Genomic DNA, 27,398 nt, shown 5'->3' with positions numbered 1-27,398 from the left:
TCTTTCAACTGATGAATGGATGTGGTATATCCATACACGGAAATATTTTTCAGCCATAAAAAGGAATGAAATACTTATACATACACATGGATAAATCTCTAAAACATTATGCTAAGTAAAAGAGGACATACACAGAAGGCTACATACTGTATGATTCCATTTACATGCAATTTCTATAATGGGTAAATCTGTATAGACACAAAACAGATTGGTGTTTGCCAGGAGGTAGGCAGAGGAACAAGTGGGGAAAATTCTGCTTAATGGGTACAGGGTTTCCTCTGGAGTGATGGAAATATTTTGAAACAAGATCAAAGTGGTGGTTGCACAACACTGAATGTAGTTAATGCTACTGACTGTTTACTTTAAAATGGCTAAATTATGTGAGTTTTACTTGGGTAAAAAGAAAATATATAGTTTTAAACAAATACATACATACATACATACATACATACATAATAAAGCTGAGGTCAAGTTAGACATAAAAAAATCATTGTGTGGAGAACTTGGTGGTCCTTTGGTTCTGGTAATGATTTCTTTGATACTTTCTCCATTTTGTCTCCTCTTTTTCTGGAAGTCCTTAATCATATGTTGTTTCCCTGGTTAATCTTGTAATTTTCTAATATATTCTCTCCTCTTTTTCTACCTTTTTGGAGATTTCCTCACTTTTTCTAACCATTTCACTAATTTTTATTTTGGCAAATTGCATTTTTAATTTCTAAATCTGTTGATCATAGCATCCTGTTTTGCTTCACAGATGTAGTGTCTTCCCTCCTCTCTGCAGAAATAGATGGGAAGATTTCTTCCTGTAGCTCCATGTCTCTTGGGGATCCCTTCATTTTGGAGACTCTCCTCAGATGCCGATTCACACTGACACACCTACAGCGAAGCAAGCTCCAGGTGGAGGTTGAGGTTCACTGACTCCTGGGCTTTACTCTTGGCTGTTGCTCCAGGGTATGGCATGACTTTTTCCTTGACCCCCAGCTACCCTTTCTCTAGAATGCTTCAGTTTCTCCCAACAAGGCTCCTCAACCTCTTGGGGTGTGTGTCAGGGAGACCCAGACTGTGAAATTAGCCCCCTTCAGTCTGTCCCCTGCTCTACCCTGTGTGTCCTCTTCTCTGACACTCCCTAGGCACTGAATGGCTGTGTTTGACACACTGTACCATGTACCTGCTCTGGCCCCTGCTTCTGTGTTCAGGTGGTGGGCTGGGAGGTTGCTGACACCATGTAGCTTCTGAAGTTAGTATTTCCTTTATGGTTTTGTGGACTTGTCAGAGACAAGGGCAAAACATCTTTTTCCCACCATCTTGAAATCAAAGTTCTGTTCATTTTCATAAACAATATTAATTTAAAAATACATAAAAGCAATCAATAGTTATGATTTAAATAAAAAGTATAGGAGTTTCTGTGAGGGTAAAGACCTCCCCTTTGGAGGAAGAATGGCCTCTGCCAGTTGACTCCCAGTTTTCACAAAGGCTTCCAGAAATGTTTTATACATATGGAAGTACGTATTTTTTTTCTCCCTTTTATTAAACACAGACAGGTCATATTGTATGTACTGTTTTGTGTCTTTTTTCTACTTCTAAGCAACATTATCTTGCAAAGTTCCCTCTCGAGGATTAGCTGTATAGCACTGGTCTTAATTCTTTGAAGATGTGAGGGTTCCTTGCAGATAAGCCCTGGATTTGCAAAGGCAGTGGGTGCAGGGCAAACCATCTGGTACTCTGCTGCAAACCGTAGACTGCTCCCCATGGGCATGCATCTCCCTGGACACTGAACTGTTTGTCCAGTGGCAGCCTTTTGTTCTGCTTGTAGATAAACTCTGTTGTGCTCACGGTAGCTCTGTATAACCTCATAGAAACAATGGTCTAAAAATTGTCATGTAAGTTCTGTTCTACAGGGAAATCTAGAAAGTTGTGGTTTTGGAAACCATGTTTTTGATGCAGAGATGTGTCAGAATGGGTAGTCTCTTGAATCTTCTACAATGGTTGGGTGTGCAGAGGTCCCAGTGTAGTTTTGGAGGAAGATTGCTTTTTAGGGCAAGAACAGTGGTAAATGTTGGTTATTAGGCCACCTCAAATTTTTGGTGGAGTGGAGTAAAAATAAGCATGCGTTGGGTTTTTTATTCTCCTAGGCTTTTCATTATAAATAAATATTTTTTCCTTGAGCGGGTCAGTCATTAAGAAAGCAGTAGTGATTACTTCCAAAATTTGTTTAGTGTAAAGTAGTTTGGCTTTATGACTTTTGTTTCGGTCTGGACATGGCTTCAGTATTTATCTGTGCAACTCTTTGTATTTGGAATTTACCATAAGCACAAAAGCAAATGTTTTGTGATAAATCATTGTGAAAGCTGGGCAAAGATAACCCTGTGAAATGTAACCTGGATTTCTAATTTGAGAAAATAATCAAAAGCTCAACTTCAATCTTATAGTATTGTTCCATAATAAATATCTGTCAGCACTGCTGTGGCACTCATGTTCAGTAGGTAGCCCCAGCACGCAGAGGGGGCCTCATTTCCTGAGATGCCCTCTGGCAGAGGTGTGAGAACATGGGCAAGATGGCATCTGACAGAGGCCTACATCTCAGTGGACACAGACCCCTGGAAGGTTCTTCAAAGCTGTTTTCTCTGCAGGGGCGTGAGGCCTCGGAGTGGGTGATTGGCCAACTGGATGCAAAGTTGGAGGGCCTCTCAGCCTCAACCTGTGCTGGTGCATGAAGCACAGGTGGCACCCAGCCTGAGGCTCCTTGCATCTAGGACCAGAGACACAGGCTGAACAGTAAGTGGCTGGGCATTCATCGTCCACCCTGGGCTGCGGGGCTGGACACTCTTGCTCTACACTTGGTTTGTCAGAAGGAACATCTGTGGTTAATGCAGCCTAGAGACACAATAGGAAAGGGACTAGAAAGGGAGTGAATTTGCTACATCTCGGTCTATGGCTTACCTTTAATCTTGTTTTTGGTGGAAAGGTTTTTTTGTTTACTAAACAAAACAGTTAATTTAAATCTTTGACATCATTTTCCCAGAAACCAAAATATCAGAGTGAATAGGGGAGTGGCATTCTCACACTCTATAACCTAACATTCAAACAGAAGTTCCTCGTGGGTTTTGATCCTCAAGCTTGATGTGATTATAGGCCATGGTAGGCCGCGGACAGTCCCCTAGGTTTTCTCAGAAACATGCTGTTTCACAGGGCTGGCACAGTGGCTTTAAATAGTAGGGCCTGAGGTTAACCTTGGGAGCTTGTTAACACTACTGATTTCAGACTGTCAGCCCCAGGGGGTCCTGCCAGGTGTGGTAAGCCTCAGGGGCTTACCAGGCCAAGGTAAGCTTCCATCGAGGGCCTCGTGCTCTGCCACTGACTGGACAGTACTGAAGTTTCCCGTTCTAGCAACATCACAGCTGTTCTGCACACACACTTTATTTACCAGATTTCATTATCTTCCGCCAACCTCAGCCCTTAATTTAGGAGATGGGTTTTTAGTATGTACATAGAAAGTAATATATGAGGAGGGGCCCCCCCAAGCCCCGGAGACGCTGTGTTTGGCACCAGTGAATTTTTTGGTAGATTTGACGTGTTTGCCCATTTCAGTGCTGGGTGATTTAGGAGCGCACCTGCCCACAGCACGCTGTTTGGCAATTTTTGACCAAAAACCTCTATGACTCCCATGCCCTACCCTCTCTATTCACCTAATCTTGCCCTCAATGACTTTGTTTTGTTTCCCCAGATGAAAAAAGTCTTCAAAGGGAAACATTTTGCTGATGTGGAAGAGGTGAAACAGAAAATGGCAGAAGCACTAAAAGACATCAAAATAGACAAGTTCAAAAACTGTTTTGAGCAGTGGAAAAAAGTCTCGATAGGTATATTGTATCAAATGGAGAGTAATTCCAAAGTGACTGAAGTTTAATTATGTAAGAATAAATGCATAATTTTTTATAAATAAATTCTGGGGGTTTTTTGGGTCCCCTATCCTAAAGTATCTCTACTTCATTTTGGTTTCTGAACATGAAATGGGGTACAATTTTATTTATTTATGTTTTAACCAAATCAAATAGTTTGTTTTTTAGAGGAGAAATTGTAACGGGGCATGGCTAGGGTCCGCCCAAAGGGTATTTTTAACAGGGTCCAAAGATTGGGGTGTCCAAGAAAAATATATTCTCCCCACCCCAGGGCGGGCTGCCATGGGGGATGGGAGCCTTGAGCAGGGCCACTGAGAGTCATTTTCCATGTCAATAACAGGATAGCTTCATTCCTAATATGCAAAAAGGGTTATTTTGCATATCACCAAAGCTAACCAGGAAGGTTTAAAAGACTTAACACAGAATATAACTAGAGAGGGAAGAGGGAAGAGGGAAGATGGGCCTGTGGGAGAGGAAAAGGGACACAGACTCTGGGGAACAATGTGAAGACCCTGCGGGAAGAAAGAGGGGAGAAAGGACTCTTGCTAGTGGGCCAGGAGAAGGTGCCACATGGTTTTGGATTAAGAGCTGGAGATCGTGGTGACGCAGCGGATGGTGCTGAGAACCGCGAGAGGCCAGCCTAGCCGAGCCCCGGACTTCTGTTCTTTTTCTTTTGAAGGACGGTACCCCTGACAGGCCTGACTGGCCTACCTGGGCAAAGAGGGGAAGGCAGGACAGTGTGTGTGCTGGGGGTTGTTTTAAAGGGATTTTGAGGTTTAAGGGCGACATTTAGCCATTAATCAAACCTGTATAACTTTTGAATAAATAGTTCCTTTCCTTTTCACCAAACTCTGCCATTCAGAGCCATAATTCCAAGGGCGACGGGCAAATGACCTACAACCGGGGGACCCCAGGGATGGGGGGTGTTGTTTTGGTAAAAGCATCTTGGCATGCCCGCCCCCCACCATGGGTCTATTTGTTTGGTAACAAAATGAGTATCAGAAAAACTAGTTACTTTGACAACATATTACTGGCCTAAGGTTTTACTGTTTTGCCAAAAGCATAGAAGCAAATCCAGAATTCTGCTGCCTTTCCTTCACTTTGTGTTATATGGCTGTGATTGTGGCCTTTGAGTTTGGTAGGAATAAATGAATGTGTTAATAACTGTGTGAACTCTTCAGACAAGCCACCGCTGCAAGCCCATCAGACCACCCTGGGGCCGGTGTCCATGTGTGCCTTCTGGTTAGGCGGCTGCTGTCACCCAACTGTGGAAGCAGTGCCCGGAGTTCTCTGGAGTCAGACGCTCCCTTCTTTAGAAAAAGTGATGACCGAATGTTCTTGGAAGACTATTCCTCCCATTCGGCATTACAACTAACTATTAAAACTGTACCTATTTGATTTGAGCCAGTGGCTTTTTGGCTTCCAAAAGGTGGATGATTGCCTCCAGCATTTCTGCCCTCATGTTTAGGAAGAGGTGGGCATGCTTTGATGCAGCAGTTATCTGCTTAGTGTCTCTGTTAACAGCTCCTTCCTCCACCCACCTCGCCAACCCAGAATAGTCTTCCCTACCAGATCTCTACTTATGGCTAAGCCTGAGTGAATGCTCAATATATATTAAGAACATATTTTCATAGGTTCTGTTACAACTTCAGTATCTAAAGAAGAGGCATGATTATTCAGGTAACTGGCAGCTAAGGAGAATGAACCAACCATGCAACTACAGGTATGAGGGGTAAACCTGGGCAGATGATGTGACCACTTAACTATTGTTTCCTCATCTGTAAAATGCAGATACTGATGATCGCTTCAAAGACTGAACCAGAGAGTGCTGTGAAGCACCTCAGCATGGGCCTCCGGCTCTGTCTCCGGTGCCGACCGCTGGTGCAGGCCTGCACTGGGCGGCGGAGTCCCTAGGGAGGACCGCTGGGCAGGGCTGGAGTTGAAAACCGCATGCTTCATTGATGGAAATACTTTTTAGTGAGGATGTGATCTCTTTTTCTAAAACTTATATAATCCCTAGTAAGAGTTAACTATCAACGGTAAAAAAAGGCAATCAGTTAAGAAATTAGTGAGTACTCAGTAATGATTTGGATTTCCAGGCTTGACTTCTCATTAGGTTCTATGCCTGTGTCTCCTGCTCTTATAGAACAGTTTGCTTAGGACAGCTGTGAGCTAAAAATGTTGTTTTGCATTTTTAAAGGATCATAAATAACCCCTCCTACTCCTCACACAGGAGTAGGCAAAAGAAACTGTAAGAGGCCCACAAGCCTCAAATATCTACTACCTGGTCCTTTAGAGAAAAACTTTCTGTAAAGCCGACCCCTTTCTTAAAGATCCCACTAAATATCTCAAGCATCATAAATAAAATGAAATTTGGTCCCTTCCACGGAACTGCTTTCCTTCCTGAACACAAAACCCGTTATCTGACATCCTCTTGCACTTTCTGTAGCCATTTAGAAACCAAATATTCCTATAGGTCTGAGATCAATTCTGTCTTCCCATTTTAAGTGTCCCAGTCTGCTTCAGGTGCTCAACTGCCTGGTGTAGACAACTTCTAAGAGCCCCAAAGAGGCTGTCTTCTGGTGACCACACCTGTGTGTGGTCGTCTCCACACAGAGCAGAGCTGAACTCTGGGGTCTATGGAATACTGTGGACTCTCCCATGATGGTCTGTGATTTCCCAGGCCAGGTCATAAAAGATTGCAGCTTGCACCTTGCTCACTCTCTGCATCATTTGCCCTGGGGCAAGCCAACTATGGAGGAAGAGCCTGACAGAAAGGAGCTGTGTGAGGGAGCCATCCTGAAAGGGGGTTCTCTGGCCCCAGTGAAGCATTCAACTAGCTACAGCTCCAGCTGACATCTTCACTGCAACCTCATGAGGGATCCCAGGCTACAGCTACCCAGCTAAAGCTACTACTGATTTCCTAACCCAAAGCAACTTGTGAGATAATGTTTTGTTTAAAGCCACAGTTTTGAGATAATTTGTTAATTAGATATCTAATACTTGATCTTATACTAAACTTGTACAATCACCTTCTAACTATTCCCTTTCATGATGTTCTACTTATTTTGGAACAGCTCAAAAACAATTGTTGCATAACCTTCCTTGATTAAAGAGGTTTCTCATTATTATTATTATTATTTTTTTAAGTCAAAACCAAGCCCTAGGCATTGGAACACATGATTCTAATACAGGTGGCAAGCAGATTGTACTTCAGGAAAGACCGGTCTTCTCCCACCTCTGAACCCACCTTAAAATCTACTTCCTTGAAGCTGACACCAGCTCACAACTTGCTATAAATTCCTAGAGTTTTATATTGCCTTAGACTTAAAAAAAACCCCGCACAAAAAAACTGTTCTCGTATGTATTTGACCAGTTTAACATTTAGGAGCCAAGATGGGATGTTCTACTTTGCATGCACATGTCTAGGTATTCACTGAATGCTTTGGTGACTCAAGGACTGGATTCAGAATCACAGCAGTTAATAGGAAAGGCACCTGGAAATGCAGCAGGGTCAGCGCAGCTTGGAAGTGGAGAGACCTCAGGTTTGATGCTGGACTAGTTAGTGGTTTTAGCTTGGGCAGATGATGCCCTTCCTATTCCTGTTTCTCATCTGTAAAGGTATATTAATATTACCTACTCAGTCGAGTATTAAAGGAGAAAATGTGGCTGAGGGTGCTTAACACAGCATCTGATATAGGGTGTTTAATAACTGGTAGCTATTATTAGCTACTGAAAATTATCAAAATATCTCCTAAATTGTTTTACTAGTGACAAAATAATAGAGTGTATTTTTACCTTATTTTCTGTTATTGGCCAAATACATTAATATAACAAATTTGAAATAGTTTAATATTTATTTCGGCATAGTTGGCACATACATTTTAATCAAAATGTTAGGATTGCCAGTTAGTTAATTAACATACTTTAAAAATAGAAGTTAATGAGTACAAACAGTACTGATAAATATACCCTGTACATTTATGTAGCAGCCTCAATTATAGGTCTGTAGGGTCTCTATACATCTGCACGTGCATTTTTTTAATGGACAAAAGTTATATAGGGCAGGCAGGGCTGTGCACAGAGACTCCACCCAGGAGCTCTGGAAAGTGCACCCAGAGAGGAAGATGTGATGAGTGGCATTTACAAGAGTAGGGTAGGAAACCCAGACTGGCAGGTAAGGCTTCTGAGACCTCTAAGTCAACCATACTAAGGGCATGAGCTGCTGCCTAAAACTTCTGTCTTCTAATTAGCCACTTTGGGGCAGTAGTGATTTGCTGATTTAGAATTGTATTCCTGACTTAAAGGAAAAACACAGGGGCTGTATGTGACATTTCTCTGTTAATGACCAACCAACCAGTATGTCAATTGTTTTGCGGACATTTTAATGGTTCCATTTTTGTATTTATTTGTCCTCTTTTCCACATAGAACTTGCCCATTCATTCATAAATTCACTCCACAGATACTTATTGATTACCTGTTTCATGCCAGGTGTTTTTCCAGAAACTAGGGATGTGGCAGTGAGGAAATCTGACAAAGATCCGTCTTCATGGAACAATGTAATGGGATGTTACGTGCTAACAGCAATGGAGAAAAAGTAAATGTTGAAGGGAGTAAGGAGAAGGAGTGTTACAGAGAAATAAAAAAACCAGCTATTCAAGGCAGTCACTTGGGAGAGTAGGCACATTCCGTATAGCCACATGAGGCAGGACAAGGGAGTAAACAACGGGAGTAAATTACAGAAGGGCTGAACTTCTCAACTAATAGACCCATTCAGTGATGGAACTTTGAATAGAATAAGCACCTGCCTGATTCTGGGCATGTTTAAATAGAGCCAAGAGCTTACCATTGGCTGGAGGGTGGACTTTCTGTGTCACTTTCAGCTCTAAAAGTCAAAAGTAGAGGTCAAATTTGGCGAGAGAGAGCGCTCACACTGTGATGGGTTTTAAGGCAAACTTCTCTGGGAATCCCATTACTACCCTGGGAGGTATACATATTGGGGACTCTGGTAACTATTCTTAGATCAAGCTGTATGATGAATTCCTTGCACTTTTGTTTCCTTTTAATGCAATTAAATCAATGTTATATGTAGTTGCTCCTACAGCTACTTGCTTTTCTTCACATCACATTGTGGGAACAAAGAATTGCCAAATCAGACAAAGACTTTCAATTACACGGGGTTGGGGGATGAACCACCAGTAAGTAATCAGAAGTTGCTGATACAGGATGGCTTGTGTAAAGGGGTTTATTTCTGTTTTTAATATATATCAACGCATTTATTTTTTTTTTAATTTTGAAAAATGGACTCAGGTTCTTTAAAATAATTAGTAACATTGAATTTGCCTCCCCAAACTTCAAATAAATGTAGCATATTTTTGTATTTTTTTCCATTTATGTAGTATACATAATTAGGTTTGTCATCAAGACAGAAATACTGTTTAGAAAAAGAGTGATCTTAGAGATCACCTTGTCCAACACCCTTGCTTTAAAATTTAAGAGACTGAAATCCAGAAATGTAGAGGAACTTTCCCAATGTCAGACAGACCTTTTGTTGCCAAGCTGGAGCATAGTTTACTTAGAACCATTTCAGATATTTGAAACCAGGTATACTGCTGAAAGAATCTACCTTGCAAATTATAACCTATTTTTTTTTCAGTTATCAGGATGAAAACTCTTGGGTCCTAAAAAGTCCTTTTTGCTAGGGAATACCATTTTGGAACAGAGAGAGGTCCAGTTCTTATGGTTAGGAGCTGTGTCTACCACTGGCTACACCTGGAGGAAATTTTAGGCTGTCATAGGAGTTACTTGGAGGTAGGATTGTCTAAGCTAGGTGCACCCACAGTGCTTTGTCCAAGTTTCTCTTCTGTGGTTTTGACTTCTGAAACCACCTTGAATTGTGGTAGGATGATCCAAGGGGCTTTTTAACTCATCATGTTGTCTTCCTTGGTGGTCAAGGTGAAAGGCTTTTTTTCTTTGGAATGTCTAAGATCAAAGTTTCTTCCCCATAAAAGTAGAAGTTATTGTTTTCTGTTTACATGTTTAGATGCTATACAGCAGTAGCTACACTGTTTAGAAGATTTACCAGTGCACAATCTTGCTGTTCTTTCTCCCACGTTTCCCTACAGTGTTGATACCATTTGCTTAGGAACTTGATATTCAGGTTAGCGCCACAGAAATCCTCAATTCCACTTTGGCATTTCCACTCTCTTAAACACTGCTGCTCCTGGGAGGAGCTGGGATGTGACATTCTCTGCTGTCTCCCTAGGGAAAGGGACCAGGGAGGAGGCAAGCCAGGAACTGAGATACAATTCCTGCAGTCACAAGGGAGCAGCAAAGCAAAGAAGAATATATAGAAGGGCCAACTTAAAGTGAACAAGCTTGATCAAGGGTGTCCCTCCTTGCCAGCCACACCTAAGGGAATGGAGTTCACATTCTTCTTCAATTCACAGAGAATCAGATTTATTAGAGCAGCTTGTAAGAGCTTTCTTAGTACACAACCAACAGTGTCTGGCCCTTTGGGTGGCAAATGAAATATGAACACTGAGTTGTGTTGAACGTGGATGGCGTAGGTTCAAACATAAAGATGATTCTTCAGCTCTTGAGCACCAGGCACATAAAGCAACTTTGTAATGCCTCATTTTTCAAAGCCCACTTTTCAAGAGCTATGTTCTCTAAGTCCTGAAGCCCTTTTATTTCCACTGATTCAATAATACTCTAGTGGTTCAGATTTTGCCACCAATATCAAGCAGAAACAAAGCTGCAGAATTTTATTGCACAGTAAGATCTACTCTAAATATATCAATTATACATCATATACATTTTAATGGAATAAGCCAGAATAGTGCAAATTCAGTCTGCCAGGTGCTTGCACCTAATCATTTAATTAATATATGCAGAGTTTTATATTAAGTGAGTTTTTGGCTATTAAAACATTTTTGGGAGATGTTTCTAGTAACAGGCCTTTGGATGACATGAGGGAAGAACAAGCATACCCTTTATAAGCTTTATAATGAACATCTGTGTATGTGTGTGTGTACACCTGACCATTCTGCAGAAATAGAACTGTAGTCTCTAAACACATCATATGTACAATCAAGCCCTTTCCTAAAAGTAGTTCTCTTATGAAATTCTATACAATGATGATTTACAACTATATATCTCTTCCTTCACTGGATCTTAGAAGGAAAAAGAGATACAGTTAATAACATTTACCCCAAGCTTTCCCCTTTATGGAATCCAAATTTTCTGTATCCAAGGAGGCATGAGACAAAGACTCTTAGACTGGGAAAGTTAGTAAATATTTGGATTATGAGCTGTGCACACACATAAACATATCTCACAAAGAAACTTCAGTGGAAGGAGTTCCTAAAATATGTCTGGCAAATAAGAAAGTAGCTGTGTATGTGAATATCAAACTCCATATCATGTAATATTTAAGACATGTAAATACCTTAAATGATGCTCCCTATTTAGTTAACATTAAAACGTAACTTTCATTTCTGGGTTTGATCTTCCTAATTTTTTCTTAAGCAACTGAAGTGCAATAACAAGAAGTTTTCTTATCAGGGGACATTTTAAGTATATACCCTTTGAGGAATTCTATTTAAAAAACATATAAAAGCTTAACATCTTTCTATATATAATTTGTCTACATATATACAGCTTCTTATATAATAAAATGTTTATAAAATTTTAATTTCTTATGCTGTTAAGGTAAAAAAGGACTCATGACTGCTTGGTAACATAGCAGTTATTTTGGGGGCTCCATTGTTTATTTTTCCAATGTGGTCCTTGTTAGGCTGTATTTCTCAAACTCAATAGAAGTATCTTGCCTTCTCAACCGAGGTGGCTGCTGACAGCTAGTTACCTAAAGACATCATCATTTTACAAGAGAAACTCAACACAGAAGATATGATGGAAAGCCATTTTATTTTTCCCTAAATTTTAAAATAAACGATTTTAATGTAAAACTTTTAGTACCATCATGTCATCCTGCATGCCAGCAACACCTTCTCTTTTATACTTGTAGGAAGTCAGGTCAAAGTCCAGTGAGTATTCACATTTCTCCATTGCCTTTCAACAGTTTTGCAAGTACAGTTTTCTGCTATTTTGCTTTAGCAAATAGCAACGTAATTTAAAACTTTCGTGTCCCCTATGTGGCACCTAAAGTCCATGACTAAATTTATTAATACAGTTAGAAAAATAAAAGCCTTAAAAATTTATGGTATGAGTTCACTGTGCTAATCACATAATCTTTTCAAGTGTAATAGTATCATTTAAAAAATTTCTACATAACAACTTTCTAGTTTAATTTGAAAGGCTTAAGATTTGAACTCTAGTAAGACTGTTAAGTCAATGTATTATAAGAACAATTATTTGATTTAATTTTTATTTGCCTTGGGAGAGTTAATTTCCATTGTCCACTGAATGAATGCCTTTCAGATATTAATAAACATATTACAGTATTTACAAGCATTCTTATCTACTCTGACACTGACAGAAAGTTAAGCCACAAGGAAGAAAACAAAGATCTCCCAACTGGGTGAGTTCATGAGGTGTATGCGACAAAAGCAGTGGGTCGATGCCTGAGCCTGGAGGGAGCCGGAGTAAGAGTTTGGGGATGTGCACAGGGAGGATCACTCAGGTGTGTATATGAGGTCTAAGACATATCAGGCTCCAACTGAGACCAGCTAGTACCCAACAGTTTTGATGCCAGTAGATCGGAAGTAAATGTCAAATAGCTGGAAACCAGGACAAAGGGGAACACTGTACAGGTATGTTATTTCAGTAATAAGAGGAAGATAGACCCGAGGTCAGACTAAAGATTGTAAGCCCACATTCTACAAGCTATTAATGAATTACTCTCTGGAACTTACCTAATTTAGTTGAGGTGTTTGGTATGTGTCATGGATAAGAAAAGGTTAAATGCAAGAAATTATTTTGGCAAAAAAAGTGATACTAATTTGATTTCTATGATTTTAACTATGCGCATGTGCCCTTTTCTTACACTACTTTCTGCAAATTGTCTCATGCAGACATACCATTCATGTGACCTCTTTAAAGCACTTGGCAAACCAATGCTGTTGAAGAATTTACATTCTAAACCTCTGGTAAGAGGTGATCATAATGCCCAAATCATCCTATATGAAGAACTGAAGTCAAAAATTTGTTCACACACTTAGATTTTGAGTACTGGGAAAAAAACCAAGTGCTAGATATTTGCTTTATGAATGTGGATGAACTTTTAATTTGCGAGGGTTTAGTTTCTTATGTTTAAATAACACTGAACTAGTCATTATTTTAAAAAGCACTCTATCCCTGGTCAGTCATCAAATACTATTCCCTCTGCCTTGCACCCTTCCTTGGAAGTCATTTAAAGGCTCATGCCTGAGCTTTCAAACTTTCTACCGTCTTGGGTGGAGAGATTAAATCGATTCACCTAATATAAATGTTTAAAGCTTTTAAGCAAGAGTCTTTAAAAGGATTTAAACATTTGTATAATCAATAAGGGTTTTCTGGTGGCCCACTTTTACATGCAAATACAGACAAACTGTTAACATGCATTATTTTAGTCAATTGGTAAAGTTTATTTCATAGTAATTTTAAGTCATTTACTAAATTGTAAATTTCAGTCCATTAAAAACCACTATCAGAGCAGTTTTGAGGTATTACTGTTAATTTAATGTGGAAATGTTACTATATTTTGATATGGTATGAAATGTGACTGTCATGCCTTGTATTAAGTGGTGTTGTCATATTGTCGACTACAGATGTGTCTTATAGTTTTTAGGAAATTGTTGTGCATGTGCATTAATGATTTTTCAAATGTTAATGGCAATTTGATCGGTTGGTCATTTCTAAGCATACCAAAGTAATAAAGTGTAGTCCATGGTATGGGCCAAACAAGCTGAGAAGTTTCAGGTATACAGTGTTATCCTCCAACATACCTTTAGCAAAAATCCACCCTACTTGCTCAAGTTGTTTACAAGGAAAGCTTGTGCAAAAAGCATCCAAAAGACTATCAGCAGGTTAATTATCTAGTAATTTTAAAAGAACTAGACAGTATTTTTTCTTTTAAAATTCATTTATAAAAATAAATATATTTTAGTTTGAGACCTTAACTACTAAATTGTGGCCTGATTTAGTTATGATGGCTAGATTATAAAGTTATGAAAAACATACTTGAAAATATATGAGTTCCAGCTCATTCCCCACAGCGTGGGCAATAGCTGGCACCCTATGCTGTTAAAACCCTTTATATAGTTAACTGAAACACACTCAACCTGTTGACAAACGGTTAGTCTTCCTTTGTCCCGAAATTCCCACAAAACTTTAATTCTTAGACCTCCATTATAAAACTACAAGTAACCATAATACATGCAAGATAGGGAGTGACAACCTGGCGCCCACTCAGGAGATACTGATCCACTGCACCAGGCCACTGCACGAGGCCAAACACAGTAGCTCAGAGGAAATGGTCACCCGCTTGGATGTACAGCTTATTCAGATGTTTTGCACTAAAATGTAGGCATTAAGTCTTTATCTCAGAGCAACAAGTTAAAAATCAGTTTGATAGTATGAGCAAGTCCTTCTAGGTTTTGTGCTGTGAGATGATAAATAGCTTGGGCCCCACCCCCAGGTATCTGGTGTGAGGCAGGGCTCTGGATCACTATGTACATTAGATAGGAACACTGTCAGGTGGAAGTGCCAATATGACTTACTGCTTAAAACTGTGCTAACATCTGCACCTTTGTAGGCTGATTTCTCACACGAGAAGCTTTTTTGCCTTAGTCAGAAAATTATTTGAGAAACAGTAAGGAACTGAACTAAGGAAAAAGCTTCTGGCCTCCAAATCTACACATACACAAAGGTAAGTTTCAAACTATTGTCCTCTCAGTGCAAATGAGCAATAGGCTGACCTGTCACATATCATCAACTGATATGAACACAGCATTCAGTCTGTGGAACAATTTGATGCAGCAAAAACCTGATCTAATGCAAATCAAGCCTATTAACAAAAACCACAGCAAGGAGAGACAGTCCAGCCTAGTGTTGTCCTTCACTAATGCTGACTCTGAACACAAAAGCAATTGAAAGGCACAGGGCTCAGATTTCATTGATAGTCCTCTCTGAAGGGCAGTATTCCGAGGGGCCTGGTGAGGACATATAGAAAGACTGTGTTTTCCTTTTTAATCGGGCTCTCTTGTTGGCCAATACCAGGCTACGCCGGCTTGAACTGATGATTTCCGAAATAAACTTTTTGCAGTCTACACACACCTCCATAGTACTCCAGTCCTCCATTAACTCTTTGGGAAACTGTAGTTCTTCATCTGATTTGTCCACAGACTTAGATTTTGAGGAGAACCTGGAAAAAACCCAAATGTTTAAAACATCTAGTACTGTTATTCATAGTTCTACTGTAATACTAAGATAACCTGTTGCAAAAACATTATGGAATGGTGAATGATTTAGTCATGTTGTATTCTTTCAAAGAATTTCTAATTGGAGACAGGGTTCCAAATATTTTTAAAAAAATAAACCAGGAAACATGTTTTATTAAGAAATAATACTGAAAATTCTCAGCATCTCTTCTAGAATTTGTAGAAAGTAGGATATTCAGATCATATATGTGTGTGTGTGTGTGTTTGTGTGTGTGTATATATATATATATATCATGAAATTTAACAACTAAGATGAATAAAGTACATGTTGCTAAAATCCTATTGATGACTCAGAAGGGATTTCATGTTCTTTCTCCAGTGACCCCGTGTCATGGTTAATAAACATTAGTTATCTGTACATGGTAGGTCAGATGATAGGAAACTGAATTAAATTTATCTTAATCCTATGACACATCCTCAAAAATTATCTGTGGGTCAACTTCCTTGTAATTTCTGTATTTGTCAAATATGCTTCTCCCTCTCCAATGATTCTCTACATTTGAGTGGATGATTATTTGGATTCCAGAGAGCTGGAGTTAACTAAACCAACATCATAACAAATGTTTCGGTTAATTTTTTGAAATACCTAGGAATCACCTATTCATTTTATCATTTTAATTGAACCAAACAGGAAGGCTCACAGGAAGTACAGAAAAGGACACTAGATTATTATTTGCACTGCCTTGAGCCCACAAATCATCAGGGAGCAGGAGTGTCTCAGAGCAGAGTTGAAAACACAGGACAAGCAGTCTCGGGCACAAGTTACTCACTGGGCTCACAACTTCCTTGCCTCATTGACCACAGAGCCATGACCTGCAGAGTAGCTGCCAACTGGCATTCGGTATCAATGCCAGTGTTCGCCCTGCCCCCCTCATCTCCAGTAGGTAGGTGGCTGGTGCAGCAAACCTTAATCGTCTCAGGCCTTGCCAGTGTGTGACCTGAGCTGGCCTGAGCTCCTTCCATCTTAAGGACCAACGCTAACCTTACTCTGCATTAAATGCAAAGGGATTGATATTCAGGGAATTTTTTTTCTTTTAAGTTGCCAGCTCTTGGCATAAAGCTTTATTTCTGCCTTTACAATAGGAAACTAAATTGCAGACCATTGTAAACATAGGATTAAACAGATTTTCTTTCAAAACTAAAGAAGGAAGGAAAGATTAGACTATTATATGTAAGTTTTCAACTCCAGTGAAAATAAGGGCAGATTTAAAGATGACTTCTAAAGGACACACAAAAGCAATTAAATCTAAATAGAAATAAAAATAAACTGTGAGAGTAAAGTATCCTTTAAGTAGCTAACTATTATTTCCTGACAAGTTACCTTTCGGAAGTTTGAGATTTGTGTGCAAGTCAAAACTACATTAAAATCGATCAACCACCCCCAACCCCCTCAACCCTAAACCTTGCCACATCACCACAGTCCTCAAAAGGAGCATTTGAAGATCTAGGCCTCTCACTCACCTGGCGATGCTCCGAAGTGGTCGATGGTGGCTAGTGGAGGGTTTTTCTGGCCTCACAGAACTTTCCCCTCTTTGCGAGGCAGAAGGTCCCAATGAAAAGATAGGAAGAGTGGAGTATGGTTTGGATGGCAGCCGCATCTATTATCCCAAATAAAACTGAGAATGAGCAGTGCTGTTAAAAAGGCATTCCATTAAAATTATTACGTTATAATTTCACCAAGATTATCTTACCTTTTTGCAACACTGTGAGCACACGGGCCTGTATACAAAATCAGAAGTATTACTTGGCATGATACCATAGATGCAACTGGAGAGTTAAAGAGGCCAATGGCTACATGGTTGTGAATTTCTACAATAAATTGCAAAAACTCTCTGTATCTTCTATCAGAATATAACAAACTGATATAACTATGGATTGCCAAAAAGATAACCTGTAAAACTTAATTCTTACACTATTTCCTATAAAAAGGATCAACTTACATCTGGAATTTTCTTATTGTCTATCCAAGGGCCATATGACAACCACATCTATTTTTTTCTGTTCAAATATGACATATTATTATTAGAATTATCTTGGTTATGTAAAAGAAATAAATGCAGGGAAACATTTTCCAGGTTTAACACCCAATAATTGTTTGATCCACTCTTTTGGAAAAAACCAGTATTCCTAACCCACAAGTATAGCCCAATGTAATAATAATTTTAATAATGTTCCTGCATAGAAAAATATGAAACAATGAAGTTAACTGATATTTATCGACTATTATCATCAATTACAAAAGACCTTACCTCTTACAGAACTGACAGGTATAAGACCAGGTGAAGAAGGAAAATCTCCTGGTTCGGCAACAAAAGCAAAGCTAAAAAATACAAATGTAAAAGGAAAAAGAAAAAGCATCGCCAAAAATGAATTTCCTAATTTATATGGTTGAATCCACTTTAAACTTATACACTGGGGAAGTTTAGTACACAGGAGGAAGAAGTGAATTCAGATACGCTGTTTTATGTTTGACTCTGTGATAATTATAATATGGCTCTGTATTTAGTTATAATTCTCCTTTTAAAACTAATAAAAGGCCACAGCTCTCTAGAGTGTCACTGTCATGGAAGCAATCAGAAGAAGGTTCTGAAAAAGTCTCCCCTGTATAACAACTAAATGCAGACATGGCTATGTGAAGGCTTACCATTATTTATTATGATTGTTTCAAACCTTCCAGAGTTTTGATTTCTAAGTGAGAAAATACTCACTTTGGTGAGCAAGGCAGAACAGGAACTGACTTCTGGAGAATAAGCCTCTTATCTCCTAAAATCTACTAAAGGTCCTGCACCATCTGACTGGCACATAGCTCCCTCAGGAGACCATGCCTGTGACTGACCATTCTGCTAACCCTGCCGATCAATCAACTGTAAATAGCTCTACCTTTCCTTTTTTCAGGGCAGTGTAGACATCTTTATATTGTTGGTACTTTTCCAGCTCTGCCTTCACCAGGACCTGACGAATATGCATCACTTCCTCCACAGTAAGAGCTAGGCATTCCACTGGATAGCAGAATTCCTCCTGAAATTCAAAATTCCACATGAATAAGAAACTCCCACCCCCTTTTCTGGCATTGTAATATTCCCCTTCAGATCAGACATCTGGTTAGTAGCCTCAGAAAACAAAAGAGGTCCCAATAAACACTGGCTTACTCTGGGGACCACATAATTTCTAATGACACCAAGATGACAGATGGCAGAAAACTTTGGGGACCAGATAAAACATTGTAGCCTATTGAAGTTTCCAAAACATAAAAGCTCCTCACATTTGTTTAGCTATGTATCTGTGCACTGAAATCTTGAAAAAAAAATTTATTGTTCTAAACCAAATTTATGTCAGTTGTCTCCTATGATTATGCAAAGATATTATTTAGTATTGTATGGTATATGCAGATAGTCAACATTGGACTATTTTTAAAACTGGTTTGTGGTACCCAGAATAGCCAAAGAAGGTGGTTAGTAATTTATACTGAGAAGCATAGTGGTAAGTTACATCAGCACACCTTGAAAAATTCTAATGGTGTGATTGGAGATGGAACATGTAACTACTGGTGCAGTTTACAGCCAACAGGCAATCTCCACAGGCTGTCTCCTAGTTCTCCAGATTTCTGTTATTACTTTTAAACAGCTACTGAATGCACAGTCAGCATTGGAAAGATGTGGAAAAAATCAGAATTTCACAATAAATATTTATGTTGACTGTCTTATGTTAATAGTTTCCCTAAAACCAGCTGAGGAAGATGTTGATGTAACTGATTCCACTGAATAAAGAGCCTCACACCCATCTGCTCCCCATCCAGGCTGCTCCTGATTGGTGGATCTAACAGAAAGACAGAACAGTCTTGTGCATTCGCACCCTGCCAGGCCTCACAAGGGCCATTGTGGTGTAGTGACACTGAAACTTAATGCTCTCAGTACAAACACATTATAATTCACTCCCACACACACACAATAGCACTGCTCACAGGAGTTCTGGAATCAAACAAGCCAAATGAGAAAGCACATGACTATGAATGCAGTTTTAACATTCAGTTCTGTCTTTCAATCAGAGAAAACCAAAAACAAATTTAGGTTGCAAACTTGAGAAACATTAGCATTTACTAAAAAAAGTAGTTTGAAGAACTACAGATGTTTACTAATAAAATCATTTTTATTCAAGTTAATTTAAGGAAGGTTAAGTTTGTTTAAAAATGTTTTGGAAAAAAATCCTGCAATTGAATTTTTAAGATGAAAAACTTAGTATTTGGAGGCTGGGAAGATAGATTCTTCAGAGAGACTGTATCATTTACTCTAAGATGTCTAAAATCCTTTTTTTTAAAAAAAAAAAAAAATCACCATCATATAATTTTCTCTTTCAATAGGAAAGCTTTAAAAGATAATAGGATTAAACTAGCACATCTAATATCTACTCTGTTTTGCTCTATCCTGAGAAAAAGAGTTTAGTGTCAAATGGGACAAGGCACTGACTCGGTCTAAGGCCATTAAAACTGCACGAGGTAAGTATTGGTTGGCTACACACAACTGAATGACAGCTTTTTTGAGCCATGACTATATTTCACAGAACTTTTCCTATAGTTACTTTCATTCATCAGTTATTATGACTGTGGCTACATTTTCTGACAGTGATCTCTGTGACTAAATTGTTGACTTGGAGCAAAATAATGTGTAAATCTAGCAAATAACCAGATAATCACTACTGAGATTTATTGTTGTGCACGCCAGAAAGAGGGCAAGTAGTGCCAATTTAATTAACTTTATAACTTGGATGCCTGGGCTAGTAAATATTTCTCTACTCTCTCCTCAGCTTTAAGTCACACAGGGCTTAGTCAATCATACTTTCAACTGACTGCATTGAATCATATGTAAATCCGGTACTTCATAGAATATAATAAGAAATAGTGGATTTTTTGTTTGTGTTCTTTTTCCTTTCAAAAATTTCAAGTAGATTACTCTTTAGTAAGATAGTTTCCATCAGGACAAATGCTAATGTTTTAATTCTGGTGCTTTCCCAAGGACAACAAAACTTTAATGCAACATGAAAGAAAATAATAAAGAGTTACTAGAATAGTTTTTATTATTTTTAACTGACAAAAAATATTGATTCAACATCCCCAAAGCCAAATGAAACTTTAACAGATCTTGCAGAGATAGTAATGCTCCAAAACATAAGGAGCACTCAGGGTTTTAACTGTGAGCAAGTGCCCCCTTCCCCATGGTGACACGGGGCTGGGTCACTCCTATATAGCAAGCACTAAGCTCATTGTCAGGGTGAGACATGGACTATAAAGACTAGATCGGCACAACTCTAATTCTCTTGTTTCGCTGTGCTTCAGAATGACTCTCATATCTAGGAAAGGGATGCTAAATCTTAAAGTGTTTTGATAATGATAAAATATGCAACAGAAGCAGGTGTGCCTTTAGAATTTACTTTTATATATGTCACTAAAGTCACAAAGTTTTGTTGAAGATTTTGGTTTTATTTACCATTCAAAAGGGGTCAGAATTAGGCAGTACAGAAATTACAGAGCAAAATGTGTAATCTGGTTATTGAGCCACAGAGAGAAATGGGAATAGCCACATTTTATACATTGTTTTTGATCAGCACATTTCATAAATAAGTAGCAGATACTTAAAAATTGTCCAAAACAATAATTATTTTTTGAATTTTTAAACTAAAAAAGGCAGATTTAAATAAAAATAGCAACTATTAAGTTTAATCACTTTTTCCTTTTTCCAAGTTTAACTTTAAAATTCCAAGTGAATTCTTTGCTTAAAATAGTATGTGGATTTAGTATACAGGGATCTGTGTTTGGAGAGGACTGATAACAAAAATAAAAAAGTTGATAGATCTTCAGTATAACAGGAGTGACAGGAGTTCAAATGCCATCCCTGCACTTGGCGGTGATATCCTACTGGCAAGATCTAAAAATGGGAAAAAGATGAGTCTTATTCTATATTTCATGACAAACAGGGAAAGGCATTTGTTTTTTCTCATTTATAGTCACAGTTTATTTTCTAAATCAAGATGGGTAATAATGAATAACAAAGAAACTAGCTGCTGGTTCATTTGTCAAATATGTGTTTAGTAAATAAGTGACCCTGCATGAGGTGGAACAGACTGGAGCAGGGGGAGCTTCACTATGGTCCTAGGGCGTTTTACTTCACTGGGGTTTGGAAATTATTATACTTTCCTTAAAAGACACTCTATATGAAAACCTCAAAAACAATAATAAAATGTAAGATTATTTAAAATATTTAAAATAATACAGATGATGTGTTCTAGACTTGTAACCTGAAACCTATATAATTTTATTAACCAATGTCCCCCCCAATAAATTCAATAAAAAAGAAAAAATAAAATATTTAAAGTAACCACAATGATAAAAAGAAAACTTAAAAGTTCTTCTCTGCAGAGAAGTGGGCTGTCATAAAAACCACATAACACCCTGACCGGCACAACAGAGCTTTATGAAAGGTGCTGGGGAAGAGAAAGATGTCTGAGTTCAGGGGAGATACATGCTACAGGCACACAGCCCCTTAAAGCTCAGGGCGGAGTGTGTGGGACACAGGCAATGACATGGCTCTGTGGGAGGTAGAGTCCCCTGTAGCGACTCAGCCTGGCAGGTAGCGAGTGTGCCTCTCATGACAGGAGGCCCTGGGATGAGAGCACCTCAAGGGCTCTCAGAGGCAGCATTCCTCCTGCTATAAAATTGGGTTGCTCAGAGACAAACACTCACAGGTCCCTATAATCTGATGCTGCATTTTGAGTTTGTTGTCCTTTCAAAGTTATTTTCCTCTCAACTGAGATCATGGTGTGATCTATGCATCCTACAAAAGATTGGAATCAATGATCAGAAGCAAAGTGCCCATCTAAGCTGTTAATTCTTGCAGAGTGAAGGAGTTGAGGTATCACTGTCAAAGAGATAGAGTAAAATAAATTCCCAGAGCCAGCAGAAAGAGGCCAACCTTTGAGGATTTCCACCTGCTGGTAAAAGCTCTCTCACATAGATAATACATAGCCCCTGCTACCCCAAACATGGCTGCTTCAAAAGGATGAGAGCTGAGCAGAGAAGCTGTTTGTATGGTAGAAAAAAGTGGTCGGAAAGGCGTCCTTGGCCATACACTGGTTATCCTAGGAACCTGAACAATAGATAAGGAAAAAAGAAAATGGCAGGGGGAAAAGAAAAGGAGAAAATAACGCTGAACACGAGTGACCTACAAATAGTGATTATATAGAGCATGAAAAACGAAACAAAACAAAAACACCACACAGGACATTCATGGTAGACTCCACAAGAGCGTTCATGCCAACATCTATACCCATATGTATAAATCGGTAATCAAACCATGAAGTCATTCCTAGAGAACTTCAAAGTTTACACAGCAAGGACTTGAACTTAAGATTTTCTAACTGGTCAGGAACACTGAGCTTCCTAAATCAGGCATGATGGGATGCTGGAGAGGGGCAACTGCCTGCTGTGCCTGCATGTGGGGATGTGCACCCAGCAGGCACTTGCTCCCCCAGGGAAGGCACTGAAAGACAAGCAGCCTTTCACTTAGATGGGCAATCACCCTCATATATTTGACTAAGTGATGGGAAAAAAATTACATTTTTAAAACATCCTAAGGAAAGGCAGAGGGATACAATAAAAATTAGTGGATAACAACAAAGGCATTTCCACCGTTTTCAGTAAAGGGATTACAAATACAAAATTATTCTGTTTCTAAAATACAGCAAAAAATTTAAATTATCATACTTTAAAAACAATACAAGCTAGAGGGTACTACACACAGAAGTGTGACTTAATGGATAAACTGAGATAATCTACTAGCAAGAAATGTCACTACTTGGCTTGGATGTTATTTTGTTTCAGCTGGTGCCTAGAGGTATTTGCAGTGAGCCCAGTTCTGTATGAAACCTGACACCATCTATATTGCCCAGAGGCGCTCACCCACTGCCTTTCACTAAGACCCTTCTTGGTGACTGCAGATTGGTTTTACTCTGCTCTCTTCATGAATAAACCAACCTACAGCCTGACCAACCAAATGCTGAGAGTTTCCCTTTGCCAGGAAAGTTACTTTACTTCATGGGCCCTTGATGAGGACTGTTAGTTTTTCTTGGCAAAAGTGCTATTACCACCTGAAACTCCTTTGTAGTTGATCTGATAGTTGATTGATTTTAAAATTTAAGTCTAACCTCAATAATGTCATATGATAGCAAGGCAGGTACCTACCTAAATGATAAACTGGCTTCTAGGAAAATCCATGGGACAAGAACTTAATTATTGGACTTGTAAAAACAAAATCACTAGGGAGTTCCCTTTTACATATTTAAGTTGTGACAGTAACTGTTTATTTTGCTAAAGCAATAACTTATTCACATTAACAAAAGTCTTCAGATTTTAAAGTCTAAACCTGGTCGGTTAGAGTTCTGTTTTCCTGCTATGTTTCATCAACTATCATCAGTGTTTCAGCGATTACTTAGGAATTAACAGAAATCCTGTCAGGAATTGCCGTAAAAATCATTAATTCTTTAATCGTATTGTTTGGGAGCAGAGATGGCTGATCAAATTTCAACACTGTAAAATCTGTTCAAACTCACTATCTTCACAATAATTACACTATCTCCCTCTACTTTGAGTGATTCATCACAGCTGAAAACTACAGATTAAGCATATTTCAGTGCTTTTTATTTATGAGTATCTGAAAAAAAATTAGATGTTAGGTTGCCAGTGGAACTGTTGGTTGAAGCCTTGCATCTTGCCTGGAAATGTTCTGAAGTCAAGTGGGACTACAAAATAACCTTTGTGGAGCTCCTTTGGCTGGTGGATCTGGCAATGCCATGTGTCCTGTGTCCCACTGTTCTGAGGAATGAAAGGCCATTACAGGAATCCAAAAATCTCTGGAAAATAGCAAAAACTTTCAACCAGTCCAAACAGCAGCTTTGGCTCCAAAATATACTGGGAAACAATAAAAAATGGTTTTTAATGGATCAACATTCTCTCCTGGTACTTCTGCCTTAATAAACCGGTCTGCTGTAGCCAGACTTTTCTAAGTTTTTTTGATTAGTTTTAACAATTTTTAAAGTGGATTAATAACCTTTGAAAGGAAGAAAATGTTTCTTTAATAATCCATACTTTCAACCATTGGTAAGTCTTCTGAAAAAAAAAAAAGGTACTGTATATGCATAAAGAATTGCCAAATTTCACTTAGGTTGCTGTTAGGGTGGTTTTCTTTAGCTATTAAAAACAACTAAGGTTATTTTAAATTCATTCTAACCTTTGGAACTTTTTTCTCTTAATCACCATCTCAAGAATGCTAAGGATTCTAGGTCCTCTAACTGATACTTTGGTGACTATGCAGTCTTTTAGTTACTTACAAGAGACCGGGAGCTCTGCTTGGATGGTGGCAGAAACTGTCTCACATTAGTAGGCGTTTCCTTTTCAATGGAATGTCGCCTCTGAGGTGGCTGCCGTCTCTCTGGCTGGGGTGTTGATGATATGGGCAAGAATTTTGGAGGTGCTAAAGAAATGAATTAATCAAATAAAATAAACTTTCTTACTGTGAGGATTGTTATAGAAGAATCTTTGCAAGATAAACTTGCTACAGAAACTGCAAGAAAAAAAACCACTTCGTTTTTAATATTAATTCAAATTCATACATAAGAACACAGTATAAGTATGGTCTCAAATTTGTACATACAAATGCTCTCCTAAATCATACTAAAATTCTTTTTAATTTTTTTAATTTTTCAATTACAGTTTACATTCAGTATTATTCTGCATTAGTTTCAGACAGACAGCATAGTGGTTAAACTATAATGTACTTTACAGTGTGGCATACCAAAATCCTTAAATGTTCCCTCCTTAACATTTTCATTTAAAAAAAGAAGAAATATGAAAATCCTTCTTGATGTTTATCAAGACAGTCTGTCCTTAGATTTAAATCAAGCTGTATTTAAATTTCAAAAAATAAACTTCAGCTTTGTACTACTGTTCTCTGCCTAGAATTTTGGGACTTCATTTAAAAGAAGAATGTTTTATGGTTCAAAAGGCTCTGGATTCACATTGTGAAAACATGAGACCATTAGAAATAAAATATACTGTCAGAGTTTTATTTACTAGTTTCTCCTACTCTCTCTGCAAAACAGTAAATGCTTCAATGTAGTGATTGAGGAAAGTGAAAGTTAACACAAAGTTAAATATGATTCATCTATTTGGACTGTCCCACCAAGAGAAATTACTAGAGGAAAACAAAGAACATAATTTCCATACTCACGAAATAAAGAAAATAACCAAGATGAGCTCCTATAATTTTTGATATAATCTGTTTAAATAAATCAAAATACTATTTAAAGAATTTTAAACACTAAAACCTCTATGTATACAGAAAATCAAGGCAATGTTCTACGAAGATCTTAATACATTTTTTTCTTAGAAAGTTTTAAAATTGCAGTACAATACATATAACATAATATTTACCATTGTAACCATTTTTAAACATACGATTCAGTGGTATTGAATACTTCACATGGTTGTGCAACTATGATGATCATCCATTCTCATAATTCTTTTCATTGGTAAAGTTGAAACTCCATACACATTAAACAGTAAGCCCTGGCAACTACCATTCTACTCTCTGTCTATATTATTTTGACTAAGAAAATAAGGTAAGTGGAATCATACAATATTTTCTTTACAGTGAATGCCTTATTTCATTTAGCATAATGTCCTCAAGGCTTATCTGTTGTATCTATTACAGAATTTCCCTTATTTTTAAGGCTGAATAATATGCTATTGTATGCACAGATCTCATTTTGCTTATCCATTCATCCATTGATGAACACTGGGGTTGCTTCCATGTTTTAGCTAGTGTGAATAATGCTCTTATGAACATGGATGTACAAATACCTCTTTGAGACTTGCTTTCAATTCTTTGGGTATATAGGGTAAGGGTAAGCTTCCTCACCCAGATGCTTGGGTAACTATGGGGAGCAGCATCTCACAACCTTGGAGTCTGATAAAGCAGCGCTCTCACAGCCTTGAGTCTGGGTCTCATGGCCTTGAGTGTGGGTGCGATAAACTGTCTCTTAGCCTTGAGTAGGCTTGCACATGCAGCTTATGCTAGGTTACCTCACTTTTTGGCCTGAGGTTGGTTTTGTTCCTTCTAGTACTTAAGGAGGTAGCGACTTCTCACTGGGGGCGAGGGAGTCATGGCGCCTACACAGAAACGGGCTTGTGGCTTGTGTGACTCCCAAATAAAGGCACGTGAAGCATCCCCATGGCTCCACACATTTTCTTCCATCTACCTGAGTCTCGAGTGGACCTGCCCAGCCTAGGAAGGCTGCAACACAGGGTATATGGCTAGAAGTAGCATTGCTGGATCTTATGGTAATTCTGTTATTACATTTCAGAGGAATCATGAGTTTTCTACAGCACCTCTACCACTTTATATTCCCACCAACAGGGTGCAAGCAAGCATTCTTTCCAATTTTTCTACATTCTCACCAACACTTACTATTTTCTGTTCTTTTTTTTTTTTCTTGATGGTACTCATTCTAATGGATTTGAGGTGATATCTCATTGCAGTTTTGATAAGCATTTCTCTAATGACTGGTAATGTTAAAAATATTTTCATGTATTTATTGGCCACTTGTATACTGTTTGGAGAAATGTTTGTCTTACTTTAAGGCCCTTGATTCATTTTGAGTTAAATTTTGTAAATGGTATCAGGTAAGGGTCTAACTTTATTCTTTTGCATGCAAGTATCCAGTTTTCCCACCACTATTTCTGGAAAAGACTATTCTTTCCCCATCACATGATCTTTGCACATCTGTTAATTATGTGATCCTATATGTGAGGGTTTATTATGGGCTCTCTATTCTATTCCATTGGTCTATATGTCTCTGTTTATGCAAACACTGTACTGTTTGGATTGCTATAACTTTGTGGCAAATCTTATTATCAGGAAATGTGAGTTCTATGGTTTTGCTCTTCCTCTTCAAGACTATTTTGGCTATTCAGGTTCCCTTAAGATTTTGTATGAATTTTACAATTGGCTTTTT

The 27,398-nt window shown here is 38.4% G+C and overlaps 1 protein-coding gene across 3 annotated transcripts in view; it reads right to left on the bottom strand.

The window, feature by feature from the left end:
* Window positions 1-27,398, bottom strand: part of SPIRE1 (spire type actin nucleation factor 1) — a 317,606-nt gene that overhangs the window by 4,391 nt on the left and 285,817 nt on the right. Inside the window, exons 11-17 of one of the 3 annotated variants that reach the window (XM_054587329.1) lie at window positions 24,714-24,856; window positions 22,301-22,474; window positions 18,219-18,356; window positions 17,588-17,658; window positions 17,030-17,057; window positions 16,800-16,936; window positions 15,175-15,262 (exon numbers count right to left, since the gene is read on the bottom strand). In XM_054587329.1, coding sequence (XP_054443304.1) covers window positions 15,175-15,262; window positions 16,800-16,936; window positions 17,030-17,057; window positions 17,588-17,658; window positions 18,219-18,356; window positions 22,301-22,474; window positions 24,714-24,856 — 779 coding nt within the window. Of the gene's footprint in view, window positions 1-13,460; window positions 15,263-16,799; window positions 16,937-17,029; window positions 17,058-17,587; window positions 17,659-18,218; window positions 18,357-22,300; window positions 22,475-24,713; window positions 24,857-27,398 lie in introns of those variants that run through there. The other 2 variants (XM_054587328.1, XM_054587330.1) reach the window with 2 other exon arrangements.

This window comes from Pteronotus mesoamericanus, unplaced genomic scaffold (genome assembly GCF_021234165.1).
Source record: "Pteronotus mesoamericanus isolate MK-2021 breed Mesoamerican mustached bat unplaced genomic scaffold, CSHL_Meso_final scaffold_118, whole genome shotgun sequence".
Classification (NCBI taxonomy): Eukaryota; Metazoa; Chordata; class Mammalia; order Chiroptera; family Mormoopidae; genus Pteronotus; species Pteronotus mesoamericanus.
The sequence above is the reverse complement of the archived record's forward strand: the minus strand, read 5'-3'. Positions and strand labels throughout refer to the sequence as shown.